Raw genomic sequence first — 26,589 nt, 5'->3', positions numbered from 1 at the left:
ATGGCGCTCTACACGGCGCCCCTCAAGGTCTGCATCGTGGGCTCAGGGAACTGGTGAGTGCGGCGGCGGCAGCAGCCCCTGAGAGGGCTGACACCTCAGCGGCGGCCCCGGCCATGACCTTCCCTGCGGCCGTGCCGCCCGGGCCTTGCTGTCGCTTCCCGCGCAGCGCTGTCGTTTCCCCCGGCCCGCAGCCGGAGGGTTTCGCGCCGCGGCCGCGCTCCCCTCAGGGGTGGCGGCGGTGAGGGCAGCCGCGCCCCGGAGGCGACCGCCCCGGTGCTGGTGGTAAAACACGGTGTCGCCGGCAGCTGCCAGCAGGGCTTGGTCTGTGGAGGACTTTTGGGCGCGCTTGTGCTGTACGGGTGGGCTTCTCCAGCCCTCGGTCTCTCTCGGCGGCAGAGGTGCTGCCCTGAAGTAAACGCAGGAAGGAGCGGCAGAATCGAGCACCCTGTTTTGGCGTGCTTGTAGGCACCCATCTGTTGTGTGAAGAAGTTATTGTAGGATATTTTTAACCTGGTATTTGTTGTGTGGTTTGTTCAATGTCAGGTGATGTAGACATGAAAGATACTGAACATTTTTTCGGCAGGTTATTGCTAACTAGGCGCTGCCTGTAGGGCTTTTGTAACAAGTCCACTTCTCTCCAAGAGTGTTGTTCGGCGTTTCCTATGTTAGCTGTTTTCCAAGGTAGTTCAAAGAAGAGTTGTGAGACGCTAGGTTATTTGAAATACTCTTTCTTTTTTCAATTTGATTATGCGGAGGCACACTGAAGGCTTGAGACAAGGTTTTATTGATGCACCTATCACTAGCTTATAATTAGACTTAAATAAACTTACTGTTGTGCCCACTGAAAGCAATAGATTCACTAATCATTTCTCTAAGAGGAGCATCTTCTTAATAATTCTTTGGCTTGCTTCTTCAATTTCTCTACCATTCCTGATCACTGTTTTTACCCTGGATCCCTACTTACAATGAATAAGTTAAGTACAATGTGTTATATAAACGTATCTTCACAGTTTATCACTTCAATTACTAATGCTAAGCATATATTATTTCTGTTTTTTAAGACTAAATCTAAATTCAGAGGAGTTTGGAGTAGAGCAAGGTACTGCAGTTTATTAAACAAAACTTAACAGCCTTTTGTCAAAGTGATCTCAGACTTGTTGCTCACCCCCTGCTCTCTCCGTGCAATTGGCTTTTGGTGCTGTTTTGCATAGTTAAAAATATCAGCAGCTGCCAAGTTATGTTTTTCTTTGTGATGGCTTGTTGAGGGAATGGCTGACATTTCAATGCAGCATCTCTTGCTTTCCTTGCACTAGCTTGTAAGATGAACAGGGAGATAGTGTGCATTGCAATATATGTCAATGAAATTACGTGGTTAGACCTATCAGCCTCTTAGGAGTGTTGTTGCTGTTGTTCCATACTTGAAATCTAACAAAAAGTTTTACAGGAAGTTTGACTGCATTTATATTTGATTCACTGTGAAACACACCTGCAGAAGCAAAAGGATTTGTAGATATTACCTACTAGCAATAACCGCATGCATATATATTTTGTTTTCACCTCATTGGATCAGTTTAATAACAAGAAAAGCTCCTGCCTAACAGGTTGGATATTTGGTGGCAAAATGCCCCTATCTGTGATGCTGAGAGAAAGACATAATGCTATTACCAGGCATCAGCTTTTTTCTTTCTTTTGCAGATAAATGTATTCAAATAACTGATAGCTTATTTCATATTTGATAGCAGTGTGGCAATTTTTTTGTAGCAGGAAAGCAGAAACCAAAGTAATCAAAAATTTTAAATTGCAAAAGATTTGATGTGCAAGAGCTCTCCCATCTCCACACCCCCCACCCCCCGAATGTTTCTGAATACAATAATTCTTGGAGAGGTAGATGATTTCTTCTTCAGAGTCCAAGGGATGACAGACACCAAATCCTGACTACAAAGAGCACTGTGATTCAATAATATACGCAACCATTGAAATAAATGGGACTTAATTTGAATTGTGTACCTGTGTGCCTGTAAGTGCCTTTTTGAGCTGGGGCCTCTCGTCCTATAGTGGAAGCATTTAATGCTCAAAAGCACATAAACAGAAAGAAATTGAAGCATTTATATACATTTTATCATTGGTATTTTGGGGTGGTATATTTTTGAAGCCTGAATTACAGGAGTGTGTGACTGGTGTTGCCTAAATTTTAAGCGTGTAAGTAGTTGAACTGAGTGGGGTTTGGCATCTAGCAGTTTGGAGGCTGTGGGGTTTTGGGGTTCTGTGTGAGGTGATTCTGTCCCACAAGTGCCAGTAACTGTATGGACGTCTTTGCCTTCTCACAGCCCTTTAACCTATATCTGGGTCGAAAAAAAACCTCTAAAGGAGCTTGGCACAACAGTGACTGTTTAGAAGGGTTGAGCCAATCACCTTGGATGATAAACTACTTCCAGTCAGACTTGTTTGGTCGGTTTGCTAGGGGGAAGGTCACCTTAACAATGAAGTTGACTTGGCAGGGGTCACTCGACACCTGATGGAAGATCATGGGACAGGACAGATGGCTTGCATGGCACCGAAGAGCAGGAGCTGTGCTTTTTGCTGGCCTTGCTCAGTTAGGGTTGCTCAGCTGGTGGATAAGTGATCGTATTAGGATCTTTAAGATAGGGGATAAAATAAGCTTTCTTTTATGTGAAGAGAGTACACCTTGGGAATATGCCTTGGAGCCTCAGGCTTCAAGGACAGTGCCCAGATTCAGTTAAAACACTGCAAATGCTGCCTTGGACATGTACTCTCTGGCTGCTCTTCTGATAACATTTCCAGGCCAGGTTAACAAGATGTGCATGGCCAGAATTTATCCCTGTCTGTTTTGCTAGAACCAGTTGTTAATTAATCTGATTGCCCAACTTGAACAGAAACTGTAGTTTGGGAAGAGATGGGAAGTTACCGGGACAGAGGCGTTCATATGGCTAGGAACTTGCTGTAGAAAAATGGGAGGTAAAACTTGTGGCTTAACTGAGGTGATTTTACAGGGACAAGTGGTAGAGCTAGAGTTAATGATGTTATTTGCACTTGCATAGTGTGACCACTGATGCTGGTATCAGGGCAAGTTTAGGAGTTTCTGGGTTTTGTGCTTTACTTTTGAAGTGATGAGGGGAAAGCAGACCAACTGTGATACACTGTAACAGTGAAGGGCAGGAGACAAAGTTGGTGGTCTTGCTCAGTGAGCGTCAGATACAGTTCTTCAGAAGTGTTAAATAAGCGTATGTGATTGTATTTGGGCGTACCTTTGACACTCATTGCAAGGAAGAGAACTGTTTGGCATGCAACGACCTTGTATTATTTGAATAGCATTAATCATCCCTCAGAGCATGTCAGGGTTAAGGTTTATGAGGGAATCTTTCACTATGGTTTTTCTTGTGTAACTGAGCTGCTGCAGGCACCAAGTCTTGCAACCTAGCTCACACTAGAACTGTTATTGCTAGGAATAAATTGGCAAGAATCCACGTTCCTTTGCCTTGCGATGTGTCAGGAGTATACAAGATGAGCCAGACATTCCAGTAAATTATTTCGGAGTACACATTCAGGAGTATTAGGGCACAGAAGAGAATATAGGCTTCCTTGTTGGATTAACAGGTGTTGGGAGCTGGTATTTCACCTTGCATAGAGCAATCTTAGACTCGGTGTCAGTTGTTTGACCTTGCTTAATTCAGTCCTACAACAGTTGTTGCAACATAACAGGAAATGAGGAACCAGAGAAGCCAATCAGAACAACCTTCTTGAATTCAGGAACTAAGACTAGGCAAATCTTCACTTCTTTAATACTACATTCAAAGGCTGAAAAAAGGACAGTTAAGGCATTTAAGTGTTAAGTAGTAATGGAATTAATGTCTCACTCAAGTAGTACACGCTGCCGAACTTTATGCTGGCAAACTGAAAATCCCAGTGGGACAGTTGCTGAATCAGTTATTTCTGTCTTTCTCTGTCAACACTAAGCACACAGAATGTGTAGTGAAGTTCAAAACTGAAGACAGTGACTTGCCAGGATCCAGACTTTGTATCTAAATCTGCAGTTGTAAATGTGCTTTTGTTCAAGGAACTCAAAGCACTTTCTGAGGAACACATACCTCTGTTGTGTTGAATGTGATTCATACTGTTTGTGTGGATCTGAAATTTGGAGGTTGAGCTGGTGAGTTGTGTACCATTGCAGTGGAAACCACTCTGTGTGCATGCAGATCTAGAATGTGAGCTTGATAAGAGATGGCTGACGATTGTGGCTTCTGTATCACCACCTGAACCCAGGGGAATTTGTAGTGTGTGAAGTGCTATTAGAGAAATAAATTCCAGTCTTTTAAGACATACAGTTTTATGGTTTAACTGAAGAAGGTCTACTTAGGATACTATAATCTTTTCTGCCACTACTTAGAAAGTGACCTTAGGCCTGTGATAGCACAAATCTTTAATATAGCACAATGAGTTGTGCCATATTAAAAGCTCTCGGAGCAGAATAAATCTATTTGGTTTAGTTGCCAGCTATGAGTTTATTACAAGCAATGTCGATAATAAATTTAGGGGAGTGTGTGCGTATGACTAGATTTGAAAAGTTAAAGTGTTCTTACCTTATAATAAAGTGTGCAGTTTCCACATACGCAAGCCTCAGATTGGTGACTCTGTGTATTTTTATCGCATCTTACTGAATTTTTCTTTTTGTCTGCTTAGTAGGTTATCAGTAATTATGAAGCCACCTTCTTGTCTCAGGAAAGGAAGTTAGGTTAACAGGTTTTATAAAATTGCATCTTTTTCTTCCATATAGCATTCCGGCTAGGAATGGAAGGGAAGGTTGTGTTTGTTCCTCTTCTTGTATGTAGTTTCAGTAATTCTGATTAATATCATTGTTGCTTAGAGATTTGAGTAGTAAAATTGATCACCGTCCTACAGGTTTCACTGTGTGCTGTCCTTGGGGAGAAAATGAGGCTAACAGTAATGGAATTGTCTGCCTGCAAATTCAGAGGATGCCGTTGCAACAGTTAAATTCTGTGAGGTTGGCAGCGTAACCGTAAAGCTTATAACTTATGCAAGATATAAATGCTTCTTGGCTTTAAATGCATGTCAGTATTGTACAGCAACTGATGGGTCAGTCATCTTAGCAAAGAAAGCTTCCCGTTTCTTAAAGGTGAAAATGATCAATTTTTTTAAATTGAGTGTGTCACTTTTACCACTGCTTTGAAGATATAGTCCATTTGATTTGTGGAAATAGAGTAACCCAAACTCTCACTGAGTAGCCAATAAGCAGACAAAATAAGTAAGGAGGTTTTCAGTAAATGCTTCAGTCCAACCTACTCTAGATATATTTGAGAGAAAGCAGCAGGTGTGAATGACTGGTGTATTTTTCCACTTGTTTTACTAGATCAAAAATGCTGCATAGTAACTGGTTCAATAACCTGTGAATTTATGTTTATTTTAAAGACAATCTCTTTCTTCTAGAGCAAAATCATAATTTTTTTAGAATATTTTTGTTTTCTTTCCTGCAGGGGTTCTGCGGTTGCCAAAATAATAGGCAATAATGTAAAAAAACTGCAAAAGTTTGCTTCCACAGTGAAGATGTGGGTCTTCGAGGAGAATATTAATGGGAGAAAATTGACAGATATCATAAATAATGAACACGAAAATGTAAAATATCTGCCCGGATACAAGCTGCCAGATAATGTGGTAAGGCTCAGAAGTTAAATTCTAGTTATGGAGCAGAGGGAATATTGCTCATGCTGTGAACAGAGATAGAAATTTGTTTTGTTAACACCTTTAGGGTTTATAATATTTCAGACTGCATGCTATTTTATTGATATATTACTGATACAAGTAAAATTATACAATTAGGCAGGTAGGTAAATCCAACTCACTGTACTCTTTTTTTTTTTCTTTTTTTTTTTTTTTTTGGTCTCACTATTGTCTTTATGTTGCTTCAGTTTCTGTATAAGAAAGCAAATGTGAAAACGGAAGCAAGATTAAGAGCTCTGACCATGCCCATTAAAAAAATTTGGCCTCAACTTTGGAAGGGAGCTGGCTGGTCAGTGAGAATTGAAGGGATTTCAAGTACTCTGAAATTCTTAGAAAGTACTACAGGATGAGAACTAGAGTATTTCTCAAGCAAACTGTAAGCTGTTTGCAGTTTATCTGGTTCTCAGTTGCGTTTCAACTATGTGCAGTCAGATCAGCATGTTAGATGTAGCATTGCCAGGGCAGAACGGTGGGACTCCACATCTATTCTGTGTTGGCGTAAAGTGATGGTGGGTGGGCAGGTGGTGACTCTTGCCCCAAAAACATTATAGGAAGACGCTGCAGCAGCTGACAATTCAGTAGAGATTGTGGGCAGGAAAAACATGAATTGCCATGCATTGCAGTTTTTTCTTCAACAATAATGCTGAAATCGCATTTCCCTAGCCTTCAGCAAGTGTGGTGTTTCTGCTGTCCACTACCTGGTCATTCAAGTTTGTTCTCTTTATCAATAGGTTGAGCTTATAGCTACATTTTAAACCTGAGTGTTATTTTAAGATGGTCATCAAGTGTTAGGAGAAGTGGAGTCTGGCAAGTGACTTCAAAGTAGGTCACCTTCTTAAAGGGTGAACAAAATCTATGAGTACAGAGAAAGAGAATATAAACTAGTAGGTGTAAGAGGCCTGGAGAAGGAATTTGAGTGTATAGGGAACTAAGTGAAGAAACTACTTTTCTGCATGCAATAATTTATCAAAAATTGAGGTTATTTTGTCAAAGAGAAGGCAGCTTCTTATTTTATATTTTCTTACTCAAAGTACTTGTTTGAATGTTATGGAACATTTTGAATTTTTGTAGCACTAACCATGCTGGTGGCTGTGAAGATGCCCCTTTCAAGACATAAAATGACTTGTTTGAAAGCTTAAATTCTTTTGGTTTTCTGGGAAGTTTATGTTATCGCTTATTTTCAATGAGGAAGCACAGTAGTTTGTAGCATTCAGTATAAGACCAAAATGTGCTTTTACTTATCAGACAACACTTGTGTGTAGTGTTAATTTTAAGAAGTTATGTGGCCTTTCTCTCTCATAACTACACAGGTTGCTGTCCCAAACCTTAATGAAGCTGTACAGGATGCAGACTTGCTCGTTTTTGTCATTCCTCATCAGTTCATTCATAAAGTCTGCGATGAAATCACAGGACGAGTACCCAAGAAAGCACTCGGTATAACTCTCATAAAGGTATAATAAATACTATGCATTAATAACTGAGAATGTGTCATGGAATCTTCTAAAACAAGATGGCTTGATATTTTGATTTGAAAAGTCTCTTTGCATTATTCACTTGATTGTTCCATTAAACTTTTCTAGAGGTAAGATTGGAATTTGTCTTGGTCATTAGTGGATTGTTATGCATTGTTTTATTTTAGGCTAGCGCTTGCAGGAAGAGGAAAATGAGGCTGTTCACAAGACTTAAAAAGAAAGAGAGAGTGAATATGTTTTGCACCACCAAGCTTTCCAATCTTTTATTTGTTGTTTCCAAATGCATCATTAGATGAAGAACAGAGCACAAGCATAATGCTTTGATTGTTAACGCACATCCCACACGCCGAGTTGATCATTTTAAGAACTGCTGAGAGAATTTCATGTGACTGAGAGGATAGCGCTCTTGTTCATGTCAAATATTGTGTTGCAACGGGAGAGTCTGTTCAGCATGGCCCAAAAAGACAGTTCAAGCATAGGAAATAGGAGGGGGCAGAGGTGCAGGAAGTGTTTCACTGGAATGTTTGTAGTTTTGGTGGCAGGAGAATTTTTTAAAAGTGGATGAGCTTCTTCCCTGCACACACCCCCACACCCCCACTGTGTGTTTAGCTGCAAAGAATAAGCTATACCCACAAAGTTTGGAAGATTCTGGTTTGTTGTTGCTTTGTACTTAGTTGAGAGTAGGCCGTTTTCTCAGCACGCATTCCCTTGTTTACTGTTATTTCTGGAAAAAGATACATTTATGGATCCATGCTCAGAAAGAACAAAAACCCCATATCACTACTTACTGCAAGCTTGTCTCTTGAGTTTGGCTAACGAAGCCCATCAAGTCTGTATCGTTTTGTCAGTGCTGACCTGATATATTGCTGAGATGTATGAAAAAGTAATGCTTCCCAAGTGCACTTGCTGCATTTTGTAGAAAAACTTTTCATATTGTAGAAGGATAAAATAAGGCAGTGTTAAAAGAGCTGAATGCATAGCATCAAAACCACACAACTGTCCTAGATGCCCTTAAGTTTATTGCTTTGAAGTTGTCCATTTATGCTTCTTTCTTCTGTAAGCTCAAGATAGACTTTATTCTCCTTTAATTTGCTAAATGTGATTTATGTTCTCATGTCCTTAGTGACAGGAATAACTCTAATGAAATCAGTGGAGTAAATGAGGATTTATGTCAGCACATCTGAAGTCAGAGTCTGGACCTATATTCCCTTGGGATTACTGCTCTGGGTATTGATTACCGGTGCTTTAATGGAGTGTTGATTAGTGGCTATGTTTAAAATAAAAAAGGAGGCGGGGATAGTTATCTTAAAAAAAAAAAAAAAAAAAAAAAAATCCAAACCCCAAACAAACAAAAAAACCCCAGCAAAACAAAAAGCCCATACTTAGTGTAGTGTAAGTAAAATAGTGGCACCTGCCAGGCAAAGCAGAGTTGATTACTAGTCAGCTTCCCGCTGTCACATTGCGACACTGCATCAGTGGGCAGTCTTTCAAAAGAAATGGTGTGAGGCCCCTTCATTTTTTTGCAGGAGAATGCAAAGTACATGTTAGCTTTTATGAAAAGGCATAACTGTACATCATTAAAAGTATAGTTTAAGAAGAAAGGACAGAGATTTAACACAACAATGAAACTAAGTCGTAGAGGCAGGAATGCATTCTTTCCTCTACTTTTGCAGCTTCTTTATGCATGCTGTTTTCATCAAAGTCATATTTTTAGTGGTCTCATTATGCTCAACACTAATGCTGTTGAAGTGGCTTGTGTTAACTTTGGCAGTTAAAGTGCAGTTCTGCTCTGAAAAATACCATTAGTGGGATGTCTTGTTTCAGTGCTTTCTAAATTGCTTGGCAAGTTAGCAGTGTGTCGTCTTTTAGTTTGGTTTTTTTTTTCTTTTTTTTTTTTTTTGACAGTCTAATCTGCAAGCAGAGCCTAACGTCTGATAATAAAACTGGGTCTTTGGGAAATAAAGACATTTGTCTGCTGGTTAATCTGCATTCCCATTGAAACATTTGCAGCTGTGTTGCTTTACATAAGTTCTGATCACTGGTATCTATGAAAACCTAACAAATCATTGTGTGGGTGTGGGGGGAGGAACCATATACAATTTACGATGCGGTACAGCAGTGAGCACAGGAAGCAGGGTAGGGGGAGGTCATTCAAAATAGTCTTCAGGCAGCCTCAACGTTCATCTCATTTTCATCTACCTATATACGGGCCCCAGGGATTGCTCTGGGAGGCATGTTAGGACGCAAGCAATAAGACCACAGAATTGGACTTGCATTGCCTAGGGATCATTACTGCCCAGTGGAAATTCCCACGTTGGAGCCTTGGTTTTTGGGGGAGGGAGGGGTGTTTGTTTTTTCTCCTGTCATCTGGTCATTCCGTATTGGATTTAACTCTAGAAGAAACAGGTGCAGCTCTCCTTGACTTTGTCAGAAGTTGCATCTGTTTCATAGCAGGGCTGAATTTGGCACCTAAGCCTCTCTGATCTCCTTTCACTTGGATGAATAACTGTTGTGTACGTATTCACATTTTTGGAGTTGTTCCCAATGTGTGCATGCTTTTCTGTTTATTAATTGCCTGCTTAAGAGGAGGAGCCTTACAGTTATTTTGTGGGGACATTTTTGACACTGTGAGGGAAAAATACAACATATATATGTGTGCTTGCTTTCAGATTCTTTCTGTATGGCTCATTAAAGATGAGAAAGCAGAGCTGTGCATGAAGTGATACAGATTGAAAAATAATGCAGAAATGCAAGCACTAGTTTAATTGGCTGGTTTTATACAGGCATTTCTGCATGTCTTGATTGCACCATGTTACTTAAGGAATAGCACCTCTGATCTGTGGAAATGCAAATTGCTGGCTGCCTGAAATGTCACTACTGGCAACATATAAGTGTGTGTATGTGTATATGTATATCTGGAAGTAGTAGAGGATCACACTGCCTTTTTGCCTTTAAGTCATAATTCAAAATAACCAATCCCCAAAAGTGCCAAGTCCCCAGCATTAAAAAATAGTACTGTATAGAAGGTGGTATACTGTGGGAAAGAAAGACCATTTCAGTAGCTTGTCTGCCATGCCCCTGTTCTAAAAGGAGTCTGCATTTAGCAGGCTACGAGAAAAGGGTTTTGTGAGAAGAAAGTGGTCTTATTTGGAATTCTTGGTTCAGGCAATTCAGGATACAAGACTCTCTTCTCCATTGCAGCATTAATGTCTGGGGTGATCTTTTCTAAGGTCCTATTTCTGCCCCTACTTTCATGCTTTGTAAAGAGTGCATTATAAATACAGATGAAAAATATCCTTAGAAGTTAAATTATTCTCAGTTGTTCAGCATTCTACATATCTGTGAACAGCTGTTCCATTTGTAGTAGTACTCAAAATGATTAAACTGGGTTTCTACTAGTAAACTGTTGTTGGTATTATACACAAGGGAATCTGTCTCTGATATTTCAGTTCAGATACCTCTTCACAAACCAAGTTATTGGGATGCCCTTTTGTGAGTTTTGGTGCAATTTCAAATCCAAGTGCAGGCCTGATTCACAACTGATGGATTGGTGATGCTTCACTGGTTTTAGTAAGGATACACTGATAATAAGCAGCTGAGATTCTGAACTAACAAAGGTGAATATTCAGCACTTCTTAGAATCAGGACTTTGATTGAGCATGGAATAAAAACTGTTACCATCATCTAAAGTTTAGTCCTAATTCTTAAGGTGCTACCTCCTGTGAAAAGAAGACAGCTAGGAGAGGTCACAACAACAGCAGAAGTTTCACCTGTAGCAAGTCTGTCATTGTTAGTCTCTATCTGAATAGGCCTTGTTGCACTTCTCACCTGTGGACAAGACTAATTGTGATGTGCTTTCTTCTCTACTGTGTCTAATGAATGACTTTTTAGTAATTCCATTTAATGTTGGCTGCAGGGAATAGATGAAGGCCCGGAGGGACTCAAACTGATCTCTGACATTATTCGAGAGAAGATGGGAATAGACATCAGTGTGCTGATGGGAGCTAACATTGCCAATGAGGTGGCAGCAGAGAAATTCTGTGAAACCACAATAGGTACTGTTCCAAGTAATAAGAATGTTTAAAACATGCTCCTCTCCTCACAGTTGCACACCAAATAGCTCAAATTTTATAATTTTCAACATTAGCTGGCTGTTGTCAGAAACTGTTGGGTTCTTCTTATTTTAATGTTGAATTTCCTAGAATGTTTACACTTCCAAAAGTACTAGGACAGTACCAGGAATAGAGGGAGAGGGAGGAGTGCAATTTTACCTAGTCTCACTAGGGTTGTGACCTTAGCAGGTGAAATACTAAGCATGCTTTTTAACACCCTCCATGTAACAAACTGCTTTATTTTATTACTGTGCTTAAGATTTTTCTTGGGTCTGCATGGCTTTATATGGATAAATGATTATATATTCTGTACTCCAGCTCAGGTGTTATGGTCACAGATGGTACCTTTATGCATGTTTGGGTTGGGTTTTTTTTTAAGGTATCAATATCTTGTTTTAATTTCTCAAAATAATTAGCTCCCCCAAAAGCTAGACATGGTTTTAGTTCTGTGTTGATCTTTGCATACCTTTGCAGCACAAAGACGTACCTAATCTTGGATTTCACAGTGTCTAGATAGGCGCATGTGTGTGTGTATATGCATACAGGTAGTCATGCATAATAGCACAGAATTCACGTTATTTTTTCAGTGTTAATTTTTACAGTTTTGTGCATTTTTAGCTTTGTAACCTCTCATTAACAGCTTTTGCATTGAACTTATTTTTGAATGGTTGGATTACCTCTTAGTGCTTAGAAACATTTGTCAGTGGCAGCATGCACAATTAATAAAACATCCTTGTATGCCTTTATCAGTAGGTATTTTTCTGGAATGCAGGCCTTAAAATTAATTGGTAGAATTGCACCTGCTATATTTTTAATTCATCTTTGTTTTATTATTAACTGTTCTTTTTAAAGAGAATGATGAAAAAAAGAGAGAGTATAGAGAATTAATGGAATTAATTTAGAGAGTTAATTTAGAATCTGTTACTGAGCAGACAATGAATTATGAAGAAGTCCAGAGTCACTCAGTGCAGAGCTTTTAAGTGCAATGTAGACATGTCTGTAGTCACTTAAAACAGGAGTCTGTTTAGGATGAAGCTAGAACAACCTTAGCTCTGCTTTTAAGTATTTCTGCTTGCACAGGAAAGGCTAAATAACACCCAAATAAATCATTCATTTTTTAGCCTTCCTTTCTCTCTCTCAACAGGCAGCAAAATCTTGGAAAATGGCCTTCTCTTCAAAGAACTCCTGCAGACTCCAAACTTCCGAATAACTGTAGTAGATGATGCAGATACGGTTGAGCTTTGCGGTGCTCTGAAGGTAAGATTAACAGGCTGCAGTTGGTACACAGGTGGAATGGTGATCCTTCTAGAAAAAAGAGGGTATTTTCATTTAAAGAATTACATTTATTGTGCTTTATATAATATATAAAATTGCTACATAACATTTCCGGAAGAAGCAGATGGGAAATTAGGGAGCAGCATGTTCTGAGAGTTGGCTTTTAGACCCTTGTCTCACCATCTCCCAAGTTCTCTTTCTACATCTTTCACTTAGCTTACACACAGTCATGAAACAAGTGTTGATTTCATCTAACTGATCAACATATTTCTAAATCCATTTTAGTTCCCTTTTTCTTTTTGCAACAGTGTGTTCACAAAAAGAAAGGGAGAAAGAAGTTGGCATTAATCCTTTGTGTCTGTTGACAAAACTATTCCCCTCTTCATTGACTTACACTGTGAGCACTCTTATGTTTTATATTTTGTGGACATACACTGCCTAAGGTTCCTGTGGATAACCACATACAGAAATGACCTGAATAAGAAAAAAGTTAGTTTGGACAGTTACTCATCTGGAATTTTTTTGGTAACAAAATTGATGCTGACAGGAAGCAAAGGCTAGCTTAAACATATTCTTACTGCTGTTTTTTTCAGGTTGATTTACAGGCCATTTATGAAAGAAAGGCATTAGTCGTGTGGCACTCTGGCCAATAGTACTGTAGTTCACATTATCTGATATCTATCATAGAAGCATTTCTGATGGGTGTAGTTGTTTAGTAGATAATTTGGCTTACTTTTTTATTTTTTATGTTTTGGATAATTCTTTTGTATTGCTTTGTTTTCTCTATTGAAATTATGTGTAAACTACACCATTCACTTGCAAAGCTACCAAGCCAATGAATGATGTCTTTAAGCTACGGAGTTCTGATTCCTGCTCAGTGGGAAGTAGATTGATAGCTATAATAACATAATTTTTGGCATACTGGTTTTCTTGATAATTTTGTCTTGAGAGCTGTCATACTGGAAGTCCTGAGAAGGAGGAGGTCATGAGTCTGTGCACTGGGCTAATGGGATACACTTTGGTGTAACATGCTTTGGAGTTACTGTATTTATAGCAATTTCTCAAGATTGTGGAGCTCGTAATTTGGCTGCACAACCATTGCTTTAAAATGCTGTGGTGATGTGGGAGGTTAGCAGGAAAGAAATCCCTGTGTATAGACCCATGAAATTAGTGAAAAAGTTTTACAGATATATTTTTCTTTGAAATCCGCTCAGCCTGATGTTTTCTGGCTAGCTTAAATTCTTGTCTGATAGAGGAGTTCTGTCCCAGATAATTTTTATTCCAGACAAATCTCGTGAAAGCACTAGAGATGAGCGTGCCCATCAAACTGAGCAGCTAGTCAGCAGACACTGAAACTCCACTGTAAAGGTCCAAGTCAGGCAAGATACCAGTATCTCTTTGGAAGTGCAGAAGAATTTAAATAAATTGTTGTTCTTGACCTGGAAAGATACACAAGTTTCACCTCAGTATTTCCTTTGTAGCCTTGTTTTGTTCCTCCCTCCTGCTTCATTATTCATCATGCATCCTGCAGACTGAACTCTCTAGCTGCATTTCTAAAAAGCTTTATATATTCTGTGTGCTCTGGTCATTTGGTTTTGATTGCAGTCTATTTTGATAACTGAGTTGAGACTTCCAAAGAAATGCATGGTATGATCTCTAAACAAAAAGCGAATTAAGGATAGAATAGCTTGTTTAACAATACTATGGATTTCTTCCCTGATTAAAAGGCATGAACTGGTATAAAGTGGCATAGATCAGTCATGCTAGTATAGGTGATGTTTTTTAAACATACAACTCTTCCTTAATCTCAAAGAAAATTTTATTAAAATCATATTTTTAAAAGTAATTTTTCATTTAAAACCCTTTCTTGTTTAATGCTAAATCTTGCACTGACAGCATGTGAATAATTTCCTGAGCTGTTTTTAACTTGAACGTTGCAAAATTTTATTAATGCATTTGGGAACATGTATGCCTCTGAAAGAAAAGAAGAAGCTAAAATTAAACAGATGGGTATGTTTTTATTGCCTGTGCAAAGCAAAATGCAAAGCTCAGATGTGAATAGTGAAATGTAAACTTGAGCTTTTTTTCTTAGAAGTTGTACATTCCTATTATTAGAATTGTTTGCTAAGGGTAACAACAAGCACTTTGCTTTTTTATGATTAGTCTGATAAATGTAATTTGTAATAAAAAATATGAAAAATAAGCATATTTTCATGTGATTGTTTTTAGGGAAAAATCTAAAGTATAGGTTCTGTCAGCTGACAGTTACTTTATTAAATTTGGAAAGTTACTTCATGAAAAAATAGTAAAAATTAGCATTATTTAACTTGCTGGAAGGAGGAAATTCCTATTTCAGAAGATGACAGTGTTGTGTTGTGTGAAGAGACGGGTATAAAAAGAGAGGTTCTATTTTCTTTCTATAGCGGTGCCAATTCAAAATGTCAGCAGCATTACTGCAAACTACAGCTTAGAGGACAGAAGTAAGCAGGCACACATGCCAGTCCAGACTGTCTTTTTCGATGTGGAAATAGTAAAAGCAACTCGTGTATTGGTATTTAAAGGATGAGAAATACTACACTATGAGAAGTAGTATATTCTCCCAGCTTCTGCATTTTTCTATAAATACCAGCTTGGGAAAAGGAGACTTTTCTGGTATTTCTGGCATAATAGACTAGATCTTGTTCGAAGTCTATACTTAGCCCGCTCTTTATTTCTGCAAGCCTTTCTAAGCAGGGAAGATTTTCAATGTGGATGGTTGCCTAAAGGTTGGGAAAAAATACAGAAGAGTAACAGAGAGTGCTCTGAGCACAGCTTTCCCTTACAATAATGATAATTGTAGGTTTGAAATTGGTTTTTTGAAGCATATTTGAATTCAGACTGTAATAATAGGTATTGCAGCTGAGTGATCATGACAGAACATGTGCTTGATTGCTATTTATATACATATATATGCATATATATATTGAATATCCACTTCATTTACTGTATTTATTTTTTGTGACAATGGGCTGATGGAGATGGACTGAAGTATAGAAATCAGTGCAGTGAAACTGCAGTCTTACATCAGCTTGGAGACTGGGTGAATAGGGAATGGCAGTCACTTTACAAAATCTGATGATATTGAGGAAGAACAGCTGTCTAGAGTAACTTGGCTGTAGAAACAAAAAGTGCTTGGCATGTTCTTCTCTATCAGGATTTTTTTCTTTTGAGGACTGAAGCACATTTCTCATTTATTTGTTGACCTTTTCTAAGGGTTGAGTTCAGAGATTAACAAACTTCGAATTTGGATAGTTCAGTTTCAAGGTGTCCAGTTGGCTTTACAGGCAGCCTGACCCAAGGCCACCTACAAGTTCCAGCTGCCATTTGCCAGACGATGAAGGGGCCTTCCTCGGAAGTGCTTAAAGGTTATGACACCACTGTAAGAGTAAGCTATGCATACGTATGGACGTGCTCCTTGATGCTGATGGATGTGATACTGCAGAGTAGCACAGACCCAAGGTTATCACCTCTGAGGTGTCCTTAGAGTCCTTAGTGCCGGTGCCAGTGTGTGGTCTTACAATCAAACAGCACAGACGTGAGGCAAGACTGAGCTGGTGTATGAACCTAGCAGCATACTTGCAAGGCAATATAAACATCGGTAGCTGCATTCTTGGGTGTAAACTGTACTGGAATCACTTACCCAGTGCAGCAGTGATAGGGGTGAGTGTGCGGGAAGGAGAAGTGAGAATCTAATCTCTGGATATGGAAAATGGCCATGCTCCAGCTGCCTCGTATTTGTTCAGGGATCTGGAGAGTTAAACTCCCTCAAGTGGCAGCAGCCAAGGACTGTGACAGTTACTGTAGGAAGGAGAAGGAGCAGCAGCTGTGGTTGCCTTTCAGGTTGCTTCAGGCCCATCTCTAAATCTTATGGCTCCAGCTTAGCCTTAAGCAAAGAAGTAAGAAGTAGAACGATGATTTATTGTTTACCAGGTTATGAAACCCAGCATTATTGCTTACAAAGGTGGTCTTGCAAAGTGTGTTTGTGCCAGTCACTGTTGGATAGTCAGGCTAGGTGCTGTAGAAGTTGATTGTGGTAATTACTCTTTCCTGAGATTACGTGGAAATGAAGTCCATTATTTACATTCACGTTTGCCAGGAGCAAGCAAGCAGTTTATGCTTAACCTCTCTGACAGTCCTGCTGATACTCTTTGATTTGTTGAGTCTTCATTTGACCTCTCTCAGCTGTGATGTGAAGCAAGAAGCTTCTCCAAGTTCATGTGTAAACAGGAGGGAAAGCAGGCTGTGCTGAGCTGTGACGCTACCTCAAGGAAGGCTGGACATCCCAGGTGAATTAACATTTCCGCTTAGTTCTGTAATGATCCATTTAATTATGGAGAGGTAATGGTTGCCTCAGAAATGGCCTCTGAAGCTGTCTTCATGAGCATTCCACACACTTACTGTAAATAGAGTGGGACTGTAAACTGGATATTTCTGAGCACTGACTGTGTAACAGAACAATCTGTCAACAAAGTATGCAGACTTGTTAGCCTTGGTTTCTTGGTCATCTATTGACCTTGCATTTGTGACCTCTGGCACGTTTGCAGCAGGTGATGTGCAAGTAAAAGACACTTTTTCTCATTTGTTCTGACGCATACTGTGAGCACTGCCTGGCATCAACATTTCTTTTCTGGAGCATAGGTCACTATCCCAGTGATAAAATAACTGAATCCAGTCCTTGCTCATGTTCTAGAATAACTAGGACTAACGCCAGCTTCTGGATACCAGACCAGCTAAAGACTCGCCTATTAGTGCAGAGTATTTTAGTAACTTAAAACCATATGCAGTTGTGTTGGGTTTGTGTGGCGGGGTTTTGGTAGCGGGGGAGGGGCTACAGGGCTGGCTCCTGTGAGAAGCTGCTAGAAGCTCCCCCAGCCCCAAGTCAGACCCGCCTCTGGCCACGGCTGAGCCCATCAGCAATGGTGGTAGCGCCTCTGTGATAGCATATTTAAGAAGGGGAAAAGACTGCTGAAAAAAAGGAAGAGCTGCAGCGAAGAGAGGAGTGGGATGTGAGAGAAACAACCATGCAGACACCAAGGTCAGTGAAGAAGGCGAGGGAGGAGGTGCACTGGAGCAGATTCCCCTGCAGCCCGTGGTGAGATGGCAGGCTGTCCCCCTGCAGCCCATGGAGGTTAATGGTGGAGCAGAGATTCCCCTGCAGCCCGTGGAGGACCCCACACTGGAGCAGGTGGCTGGGCCTGGAAAAGGCCATGACTCTGTGGGAAAGCCCACGCTGGAGCAGTTTGTGGAGGACTGCAGCACGTGGAAAGGACTCGTGTTGGAGAAGCTCGTGGAGGGCTGACCCCCGCGAGAGGGACCTCACGCTGGAGCAGGAGAAGAATGTGAGGAGTCCTGCCCCCCAAGGAGGAAGGAGCAGCAGAAACAGCGTGTGATGAACTGACCGCAATCCCCATTCCTGCCCCCCTGCACCACTGGGGGGGAAGAGGTAGAGGAATCGGGAGCGAAGCTGAGCCCAGGAAGAAGGGAGGGGTGGGGGGAAGGTGTGTTTTTAAGATACGGTTCTATTTCTCATCATCCTACTCTGATTTGATTGGTAACAAATTAAATCGATTTCTTTTTTTTTTTTTTCCCCCCAAGTCGAGTCTGTTTTGCCTGTGACCATAACTGGTGAGTGATCCCTCCCTGTCCTTGTCTTGACTCATGAGCCTTTCGTTGTAGTTTCTCCCCATCCCACCACGAGGGAGGAGGAGTGGGCGAGCGGCTGCATGGTGCTTTGCTGCTGGCTGGGCCTAAACCGCAACCCAGTATTTTTTGAACCTTTGGAACAACAGGTTTGTTTGTAGGCTAAAGTCATCCTTGCTTATTGGGCTTTCGGACCCCCATGTTGTGTATGCACGTACAGTCAGTCTTTGAGCTCACGGAAACGTGGGCACTCTCCTCTTGCACAAATGTATATCCGTTGCATTTGCAGGAGCTCTTGTAACTTCAGGTGTAGGCTTTGGCAGTGGCAGCGTTCAGGATCAACCATATCAGATACAGAAAGATGTTTTTGCCAGATAGATACCTGTTTCTCCCCCCCAGTCTGCTTCTCAGAGGGTCGCTATAGTGCTAGTGCCATTAGGCTCTTGCGTGTTAATTTGTGTTCTGCTTATGCATCTTCCTGAAACAAACTCGCCTTAGTGCCTGCACCCAGAGATTTCAAGTACCAAGCTGCCTGTTTTGATCTTGCTTTGGACTGAAAGATGACTCAGTCTCAAGCTTTGTGAGATTTTTTTGTTGTTTTGTTTTTAAAAGGAGTGGCTCGTCTTTCAGTAAGGGGTAACTTTCAGCGTGGTATAATTCAGTTCTCTACAGTATATTAGACACAAGAGAGTTGTCATAGATTCTTCAAGGATTTAAATGAAGCCAAATGGTAGACCTTGTAAATTCATAGTTGTGGCCTGAGGGTTATGTAGACCAGGATATAACAGTCTCCTAGGCGTGGGTGTGTGTTCTAGAGCATAATCAGTTGTCTTGTTTGCTCATTATTTGCAAACTATGTGTAAGAACATACAATGGGGACATTGTACAAATGAGAAGCTTAGTGTTTCAGAGTTAGACTCACAACTTCCCTTCTTCCCTACCCCATTTCCTCGGAATTAACTAGTCTTGGTATGACTTGCTTAAAACAATATTTCTGTTGCTCCAAAGACAAATATTGCAAAAGGTAGAAGTAGACAACAAAATACCATAGGCCAAATCATGCTGTAAATTATGATCAGGTAGGCTGCTTCAAAGTGGAAAGGAAAGTCAAAGCAGGCAAAGCTGGAGGGAAGGGGAAGCTTTAGTATTGGAGTGTTCAAGAAGTACATGGAAAAAGCCCAGAGGTTGTTAAAAAATGTTTTTATTTTTAGCTGAGCGCTAAACACTTGCAGAGTTCGCGTATGTGTAAATACCATTTAAATGGGTTATCCTGTCTGAAAACTTCTTAAATACCTGTTCGACTTCCTCTTGCTTTGCCACCAAATGAACAAATATTGAAGGTTAGTCTGGGAGAGGCATTTGATGAAAACATACCTTGACTGAATCATCACAGCCAAGAATTAAGCCAAGATGATCTAAAGTAGCAGCTTTAAAAGTCTGATCATCTTTTGCTGCTTCAGGTCTGATGTTGAGATACGTGTGCAATTTTTAAGGTCACCTTTAGACCTGAGCTAGCTGCTCAAAAAATGATGCCTCATCCTCTGACCTCATTTGATTGACAGTCACCTAGCTATGACTGGTCACACAGCACTGCAGCTGCCTGCAGTTTTTCGTTCTTACACTTCAAAAAACAAAACAAAACTGGCTGTTAATCAGCTTGTTGCTTTCATTAGCAACTTCTGACTTGCTGTTTCTTCAGCAACAAAGTTGCTTTGGTTGGTTGTTTTTTTTTTTTCCCCTGCATCAGGTGCTACATTAGGTGCCATAATGTTGGTTCTCCTGTGGTTTCTGTTGAGGTCACTGCTGTTGTTGCATGCAGAAAGGTATTACTACATCTATTGCTTCCTTGTTTGCTTTATCAGCATGTCAGAATGACATCTCTTTTGGAGTGTTTTGGGGTTTGGTAGGGGGTTGGGTTTTGGGTTTTTTTTGTGGGGGCAAACTAACCATGGCTAGTCTCTGACTCCCAGGTCAGAAAATAGCTTTTATAGTCACTTCACTTAAACATCTCTCAACTGATCTCTATGTTCGTAAACCAAAGAAGGGACTGTATAGCTGATTGTTCATCAAGAAACAGTACATTCTTTGTAGAAGGCTGTCACCAGGTCTAAGGAAAAAAAAAGCACAACATTTTTTGCTTAGGAAAGGTCTTCCTGTGTCATGAACCTTCTGGGAATCCTTAATTAACTATTACTGTTATAGGAACTCCATACCTAAAAGGGCTGACTACTATTAGCTTGGCTGAGTTTGGTCCCTTAGCATATCAGCATGGAAGTCAATAAATGTTTCTTAGATTCGGTATTACTTTAATCATAAAGAAAATATGGATAAAAGGGCTGTGGGATGTCAGTCTAACTTTACCCCAACCTCAGGGCAGGAACAGCTCAATCTAGATAAAACCTTATTTGGGTGTAGTGTAACCTGTTTGTATGTAAAGATAGTCAATAATAATAGCTTCACAGCCTCTGGGGCAACTTGTTCCAGAGCTTTAACTATGCTTTTATCCTTGGAAATACTTAGTAATGTAAGACTTGTCATCTTTTTTTTTTCTTTTTTTTTTTTTTAAGGTTATCCTATAGACCTCAAAATCCCAAAACCAAAAAACAAAAAAACCCCAAAACAACAACCTAGTCTTACACTAGTAAAGTGTTTGCAGTTCTTAAGGACATCTGCACTCTGTCTTTTGGTGTCTCCTAGGATTCTGTAAGCAATAATTGACTCATTTCTCTTTTTTTTTTTTTTTTCTCTCATTAGAATATAGTAGCAGTAGGAGCTGGGTTCTGTGATGGCCTTTGCTGCGGTGACAATACCAAAGCTGCCGTTATTCGCCTTGGCCTAATGGAGATGATTGCGTTTGCCAGAATTTTTTGCAAAGGACAGGTGTCTACTGCCACTTTCCTGGAGAGCTGTGGAGTTGCTGATCTCATCACAACATGTTACGGTGGCCGGAATCGACGTGTAGCAGAAGCATTCGTTAAAACTGGAAAGGTACCTTATTCACTGGGTAAAATCCATTGTTGCAAGTACTAGCATTCCTGGTTTGTTGGAGTAATAGTACGGTTATCTGAGACATGCTAGCTGTACTGAGTGAGTACCCTTCTCTTTCCTCTCATTTTTGAGTGTGTTACAAGGCTAGAATGAGTATAAGGGTGTTAAAAAGGAGGGGTGATTAAAAAAAAAAAAACCTGGAGAGATAAGATGTTGGGAGATGCAGATTTAAGAAGGAGAACATTTACAAACAAGAATATAGGAGAATGCTATTTATGCTCACTCAAGGTCACTTTTGAGAAAGGAAAAACCCTCAGTAACATCTTCCCCCCCCCCCCCCCCGATGATGTTGTCAGGCTTATGAGAAGTTTATCATAGCTCTCCTTTTCTTCCCCCCCTTTTTTTTTCCCCCTTTGTTGTTTAGTCTATTGAAGAACTGGAGCAAGAAATGTTGAATGGTCAGAAACTGCAAGGACCACAGACTTCTGCAGAAGTGTATCGCATCCTCAAGCAGAAAGGAATGCTGGAAAAGTAAGTAAGAACAGATAAAGCAGGTTCCGCATACCCTTTTTTTATCTCTATAATTCTGTCTGCATATTTGGTGTTGATATCTTCATGAAGGTAATAGCCAAAAAGAAAATCACTGTAATATGAGTAGCTTAATCCCCAGTTAAAGTCACAGAAGTGAATAGAACCTCAAAATAATATTGCTGTAGCTAGAGCTAATAGTGTGACGTTAAATTTGTGAATGCCCTTCTGTTTGCACAATGTGTTATTACCTTCTGCTATCACAGAAAAGCACAGTGAGTGTGGTTTAACATGTGAAAAGAATAAAATACATGAAAATAGACGCTGAGCTTCCTAAAGAGACTTGTGAAGAGGCTCTACAGCTCATTTCATAGTAGTAAATTCATTACTTATCTCCAAGGAGAGGAGCTTTTTTATTAAGGATCTGTATAGCTGATCAGCTGAATAGAGTGGCTGCTTCTGTCCACATGGATTCTAGCTTAGGTACCGCAGTTCTCTTTCTAATGTGACTTCCAGTTTGCTGTAGGATAAAACCTACCATCTGCTTGTGTAGGTCAAGGTTTTTTTGTGGTATGAAATTAAGCAGGTTGTCCTGGCTTGTTCATTTGTATTCAAGTGAGAACATGTATGATTCCTAAAGCCACACACACAGTTGTCTCCTTATGAGATTAAGGGATGCATCTATCTGTTCCTGTTTGTAGATGAGGCAAAATCGGAAAATAAATGACTGCCAGTCAGAAGACCAAGCCTTGTTACTTTTTTTTTCCAAAGCAGTTTTTAAAGTCTAGTTTTAATGGATCAGCTGCATTAAATTACTTATTGTTTAACGTTATATTTGGGTGTAAGGCACCTAAGTCTGTCTCTGCAGTGTACAGTAATTAAGCTAAGTGCAGTAAAAAAATCTAATTAAAATGTTGGCTTCAGTCTTTGCTGTTTATGATTCCCTAAATGAGACAGGATGCTGTGTTTGGTGGGTTTTTTTTGTTTGGGTTTTTTTCCCCTGTTCTATCTTAACAACAAATAGAGTGCATTATAGAATACTTTGGGTTGTGTTTTTAATAAAAAATATGAAAACAGAGAGTTGCTAATTTGTTTGGTATACCAACATATATGTGTCAGTTCTTCATAAAAGGTCTCATTCAACAAGACTTTTGAAAGCAACTTTCAATGTTTTTCAAAAACTCTCTTGCTGCTGCTTTAAAACACAAAACACAGTAAAACAGACGCAGTTTCAAAGTGAAGAGGTCTAGTAAGAGTAAAATTTCGTACTCTCATCCTACAAAAAGAGTCCCAAGGCTACGCAGAAATATGCTAAAGTCAAAGTTCAGCAGAAGAGCCTTGGTAGCAGGGTTGATGCCTATTGATATTTATAGTGCAATTCATCTTTTCATTTCAACAGTTGTAGAACTAGGCCTCTTAATGTGCTCAGACATGAGATGCATTTGGGGTTTGCTGGCCCTAGGCCTGCAGTCAGCCTTGATTCTGCTTTCCCCACATGAAGTGTGGCAGACCTGTGCACAGCAGAGTAATGTTCTCTGTGATGATAAACAGTAAGACTTATATATCAAGATGTGGTTTGTAGTAGTGGTACTTCTTCATGCAGAAGTAACTGCCAGTACTGTATCTAAAGCTGTGTGAAACTGCTTTTGCTTCAGAAGGTTCGCATGTTTTGTGGTTGCCTCTAGTAAAATCTCAAATAGGCATAGAAAATTTTATTTTAGTGCCTACACTTAAGTTTTTACGGTAAAAGCAAATCAGCCCCCCCAGCCCAATATATTATACAAAGTGAGTTATAAGTGAGGCTTGTTAATAAATGCAGGAGTCTTTGTGTAAGATTTTTTTCTGCGTATTTCCTAGTAAGGGTTTTGCAACCTAAACAGTGTAGCATTGGATTTGAAAGAGCAGCTATGTGGCTATATGCTAATTTTGGTTCCACCAATGAAATAAAAACAAAAATCAAGTCAGTTGGATTGACCTGAAGTAGTTTTTGCTATTGCTGCTATTTTTGTCTTGTTCTCCACAAAAATAAACCAAAAGAAATGGACATGCATTTCATAGCAGTTTCAGATAAAAATGAAATTCTACATTTTGCATTGAGCACTTGTAGTAAAAGCCATAGAAACGATGGACTAAATTCACAAGCATGTCCATTCCTCCACTTTTTTCCCCCCGGTAATGCAAAGTATTGCATTCAGCCAAGTACAAATCCTGTATCTGCCCCTGACAATGCAGTAGTCGCCATGCTGTAACGGTACTCTTGAATGGCTCGTGCCTTCTCGTGTGACCTCTGGTTCATTCTGAGGAGTCTAGTTCAGAGCTATGTGGTGATACCAGAGTTCCCTCAGTATAACACATGCTAGCAGACTGTATTGGCAAGCATATATGGTGCTCAGTACTGGTTGGGGGTTCTGTTCTATAATGCATTTGTGCATTACAGATAAATCTTTAGAGTGACTGATGGGACTGCTTTCCTGAGGGGAAAGCCCTAGTCCAGATCTATTCTGAATCACTCAGAAATTAACTACTTCACCATCTCCAATGCTCCTTATTTTTTATTTCAATCAAAATAACGTAGTGTGTTTGGTCAAAATGTATCAGTATAAAAGGTCACACTGAAATGGCGTATTTATTTTGGTGAACGGATAATTAATCCCTAAAATTCACCAAGCTCTGTATGAAAATGGGACTTGTCTGGCTGTCACTGTCCAGGAAGGACAGAAAGCAAATTTAAATTTCTGTAAAGCGTCTTGGCTGTAACAAGCCTTCACATTATCAGAGAAGCCTGAATAATTTGGGGGTGATTGGAAACGAGGCCAATTTAAAAAATAAAAAAAGAAGAGATTGAATTTAGTGTTTCAAAATCCACGTTTAATTTTGGACTCTTATTTAAAAACTTGACCTCTAATTTCTTCTTGGGTCTCTTTGTGTCACATTCTGCAATTGTGTTATCAAATTATTGCTCAGAGATAATGCATAACTGATGTGCAAGTCATCCTTTCTAACCATAGATGAGTACTGCTATAAGAAAGATGCGAGTGCTTTTAATTTTTTAAATTTTTAGATCACTTAATGGCTGTGCCATACATAATGAATGTTGCAGGCTCCATTATAGCTAGTTAGGCTTCTGAGAGTGACTCATTTTAGAGATGCATGTAGGTTCTGTATTTATCCAGCACTTTTCACCCTGGCGTTAGCACTTGACGAATATTAAAAGAAATTGATTTTTCAGTCTCTCTCTTTCCTCTCCCTATCCTCACCCCATTTTATTTCTTTCATTTAAGAAAATGTTACAGAATAAACTTACACTGTGTCTACTTTCCCCACCCTGTTTCCTCAGGTTTCCACTATTCACTGCTGTGTATCAAATCTGCTATGAAGGGAAGCCTGTCAGAGAGATGATATCCTGCCTTCAAAGTCATCCAGAGCACATATAAAATCAATCAGGCCGTCGTACTAATGCAGCTTTCTGCCTTTCAAATTTATATCTGGGTTCAAGTGGTTGTATCGTTAAGCTTCGTTCAAAGCTGCTCACTAGGCAACAGTAACAGCGTGAATGTCTCTGAATGGGTATTGTTTTTTGTTATACAGCCTAGTTTGACATAGCATGCAGTGTTGGCTTGGTGATTGTCATTTTACCGGCTAAAATACAACTGTTTTAAGATACGCAATGCAAAAGTTGCACTACATATCTAGTGTATATACACAAGTGTACTTTGTGTGCGTTTCTGCACCATAAAACACAATGTTTTGTTGTCTCTTATTAAGGCCTAGTCCAAAATCCACTGGACACTGTGGGAGGAATCCCACTGGTTTTGATGGAGACTGAATCAAGCCTGTAACCTTGAAATATTAGGAGTCTTTGTATGAGAACTTGGTTTTATTCTGTATACACAATGAAATTTTAACATATTGCATGCTTATGATTATATTAATTTAAGTAATATTAATGCAAAACAAGTGGTAGCAGTTATTCAGGGGGCTACAGGGATATTTTAATGAACTCTGGTGAAGAATATTTTGATTTTTGAAAGTCTTTAAAACTGTTAGACTATTTTGAAACCAATTTCTAAGTGAATTTGAAGTTTTTAATTACACTCTTTTAAAGGGAATATGCTAGAGGGGGATCATTACCTCCCCTTCTGTTTTTTAATCCTTGCATTTTTGTATTTCTCCATTTCTCCCTTGCCGTTCCCAGGTGTTAGGCTCTTCTAGAATCCCATTGCCCAAAACAAGTGGGAGATGTTGACCTGGGGATTCTGAACCCTGGAGCCTAGGGTTCATTTTAGTGTTGTACCTGTGGTCATTCTTCACTGATATTGTTTGGTGGGTGGGGAAGGATACTCTTGGGTATCCACTGCTCAGAATTGTCATGCTGTGTTTCTAGCTTAACCATCAGCTACAAAGTGTTGCACTCCACACAACACTCCAAGGAATGGGAAATTCCCTGGTAGATCATGCTTGTGTTGTCAAAAGGGTTATGTGCTAGTACACTGACTGCATTCATTTCAGTGCCTGCCAGTGACTGGAACATCAACTGGACTGTAGTCCTGAACCAGCCACTCCAGAGAAACGATGAATTCTGAAGTTACTCTTTCACTGGACAAAACTTTAATGGGTGCTGGATCAAGTCCTTTATGACCAGTCTACCAGAAAGCTTCTCAAAGGCATCTGCCTCTTTTATTCCCCAGGTATCTCAGCTAGGTTTTTTCAGGCACCTTTGCTTTATCAGGGAGGTTAATTTTATTTATTATTGGAAAATCTGTGATTTTATGCAGTTTGGG

The 26,589-nt window shown here is 39.9% G+C and overlaps 1 protein-coding gene across 1 annotated transcript; it reads left to right on the top strand.

Moving 5' to 3' along the window:
• Positions 1 to 26,589, top strand: GPD1L (glycerol-3-phosphate dehydrogenase 1 like). Its single transcript, XM_050891423.1, has 8 exons — positions 1 to 53; positions 5,511 to 5,688; positions 7,065 to 7,205; positions 11,143 to 11,281; positions 12,483 to 12,595; positions 21,047 to 21,280; positions 21,705 to 21,811; positions 25,146 to 26,589. Exons 1-8 carry the CDS (start codon positions 1 to 3, stop codon positions 25,240 to 25,242), a joined length of 1,062 nt encoding a protein of 353 aa, XP_050747380.1. The 3' UTR covers positions 25,243 to 26,589.

Source organism: Gymnogyps californianus, chromosome 2 (assembly GCF_018139145.2).
Source record: "Gymnogyps californianus isolate 813 chromosome 2, ASM1813914v2, whole genome shotgun sequence".
Taxonomy (NCBI): Eukaryota; Metazoa; Chordata; class Aves; order Accipitriformes; family Cathartidae; genus Gymnogyps; species Gymnogyps californianus.
This window is presented reverse-complemented; position numbering and strand designations above follow the sequence as displayed.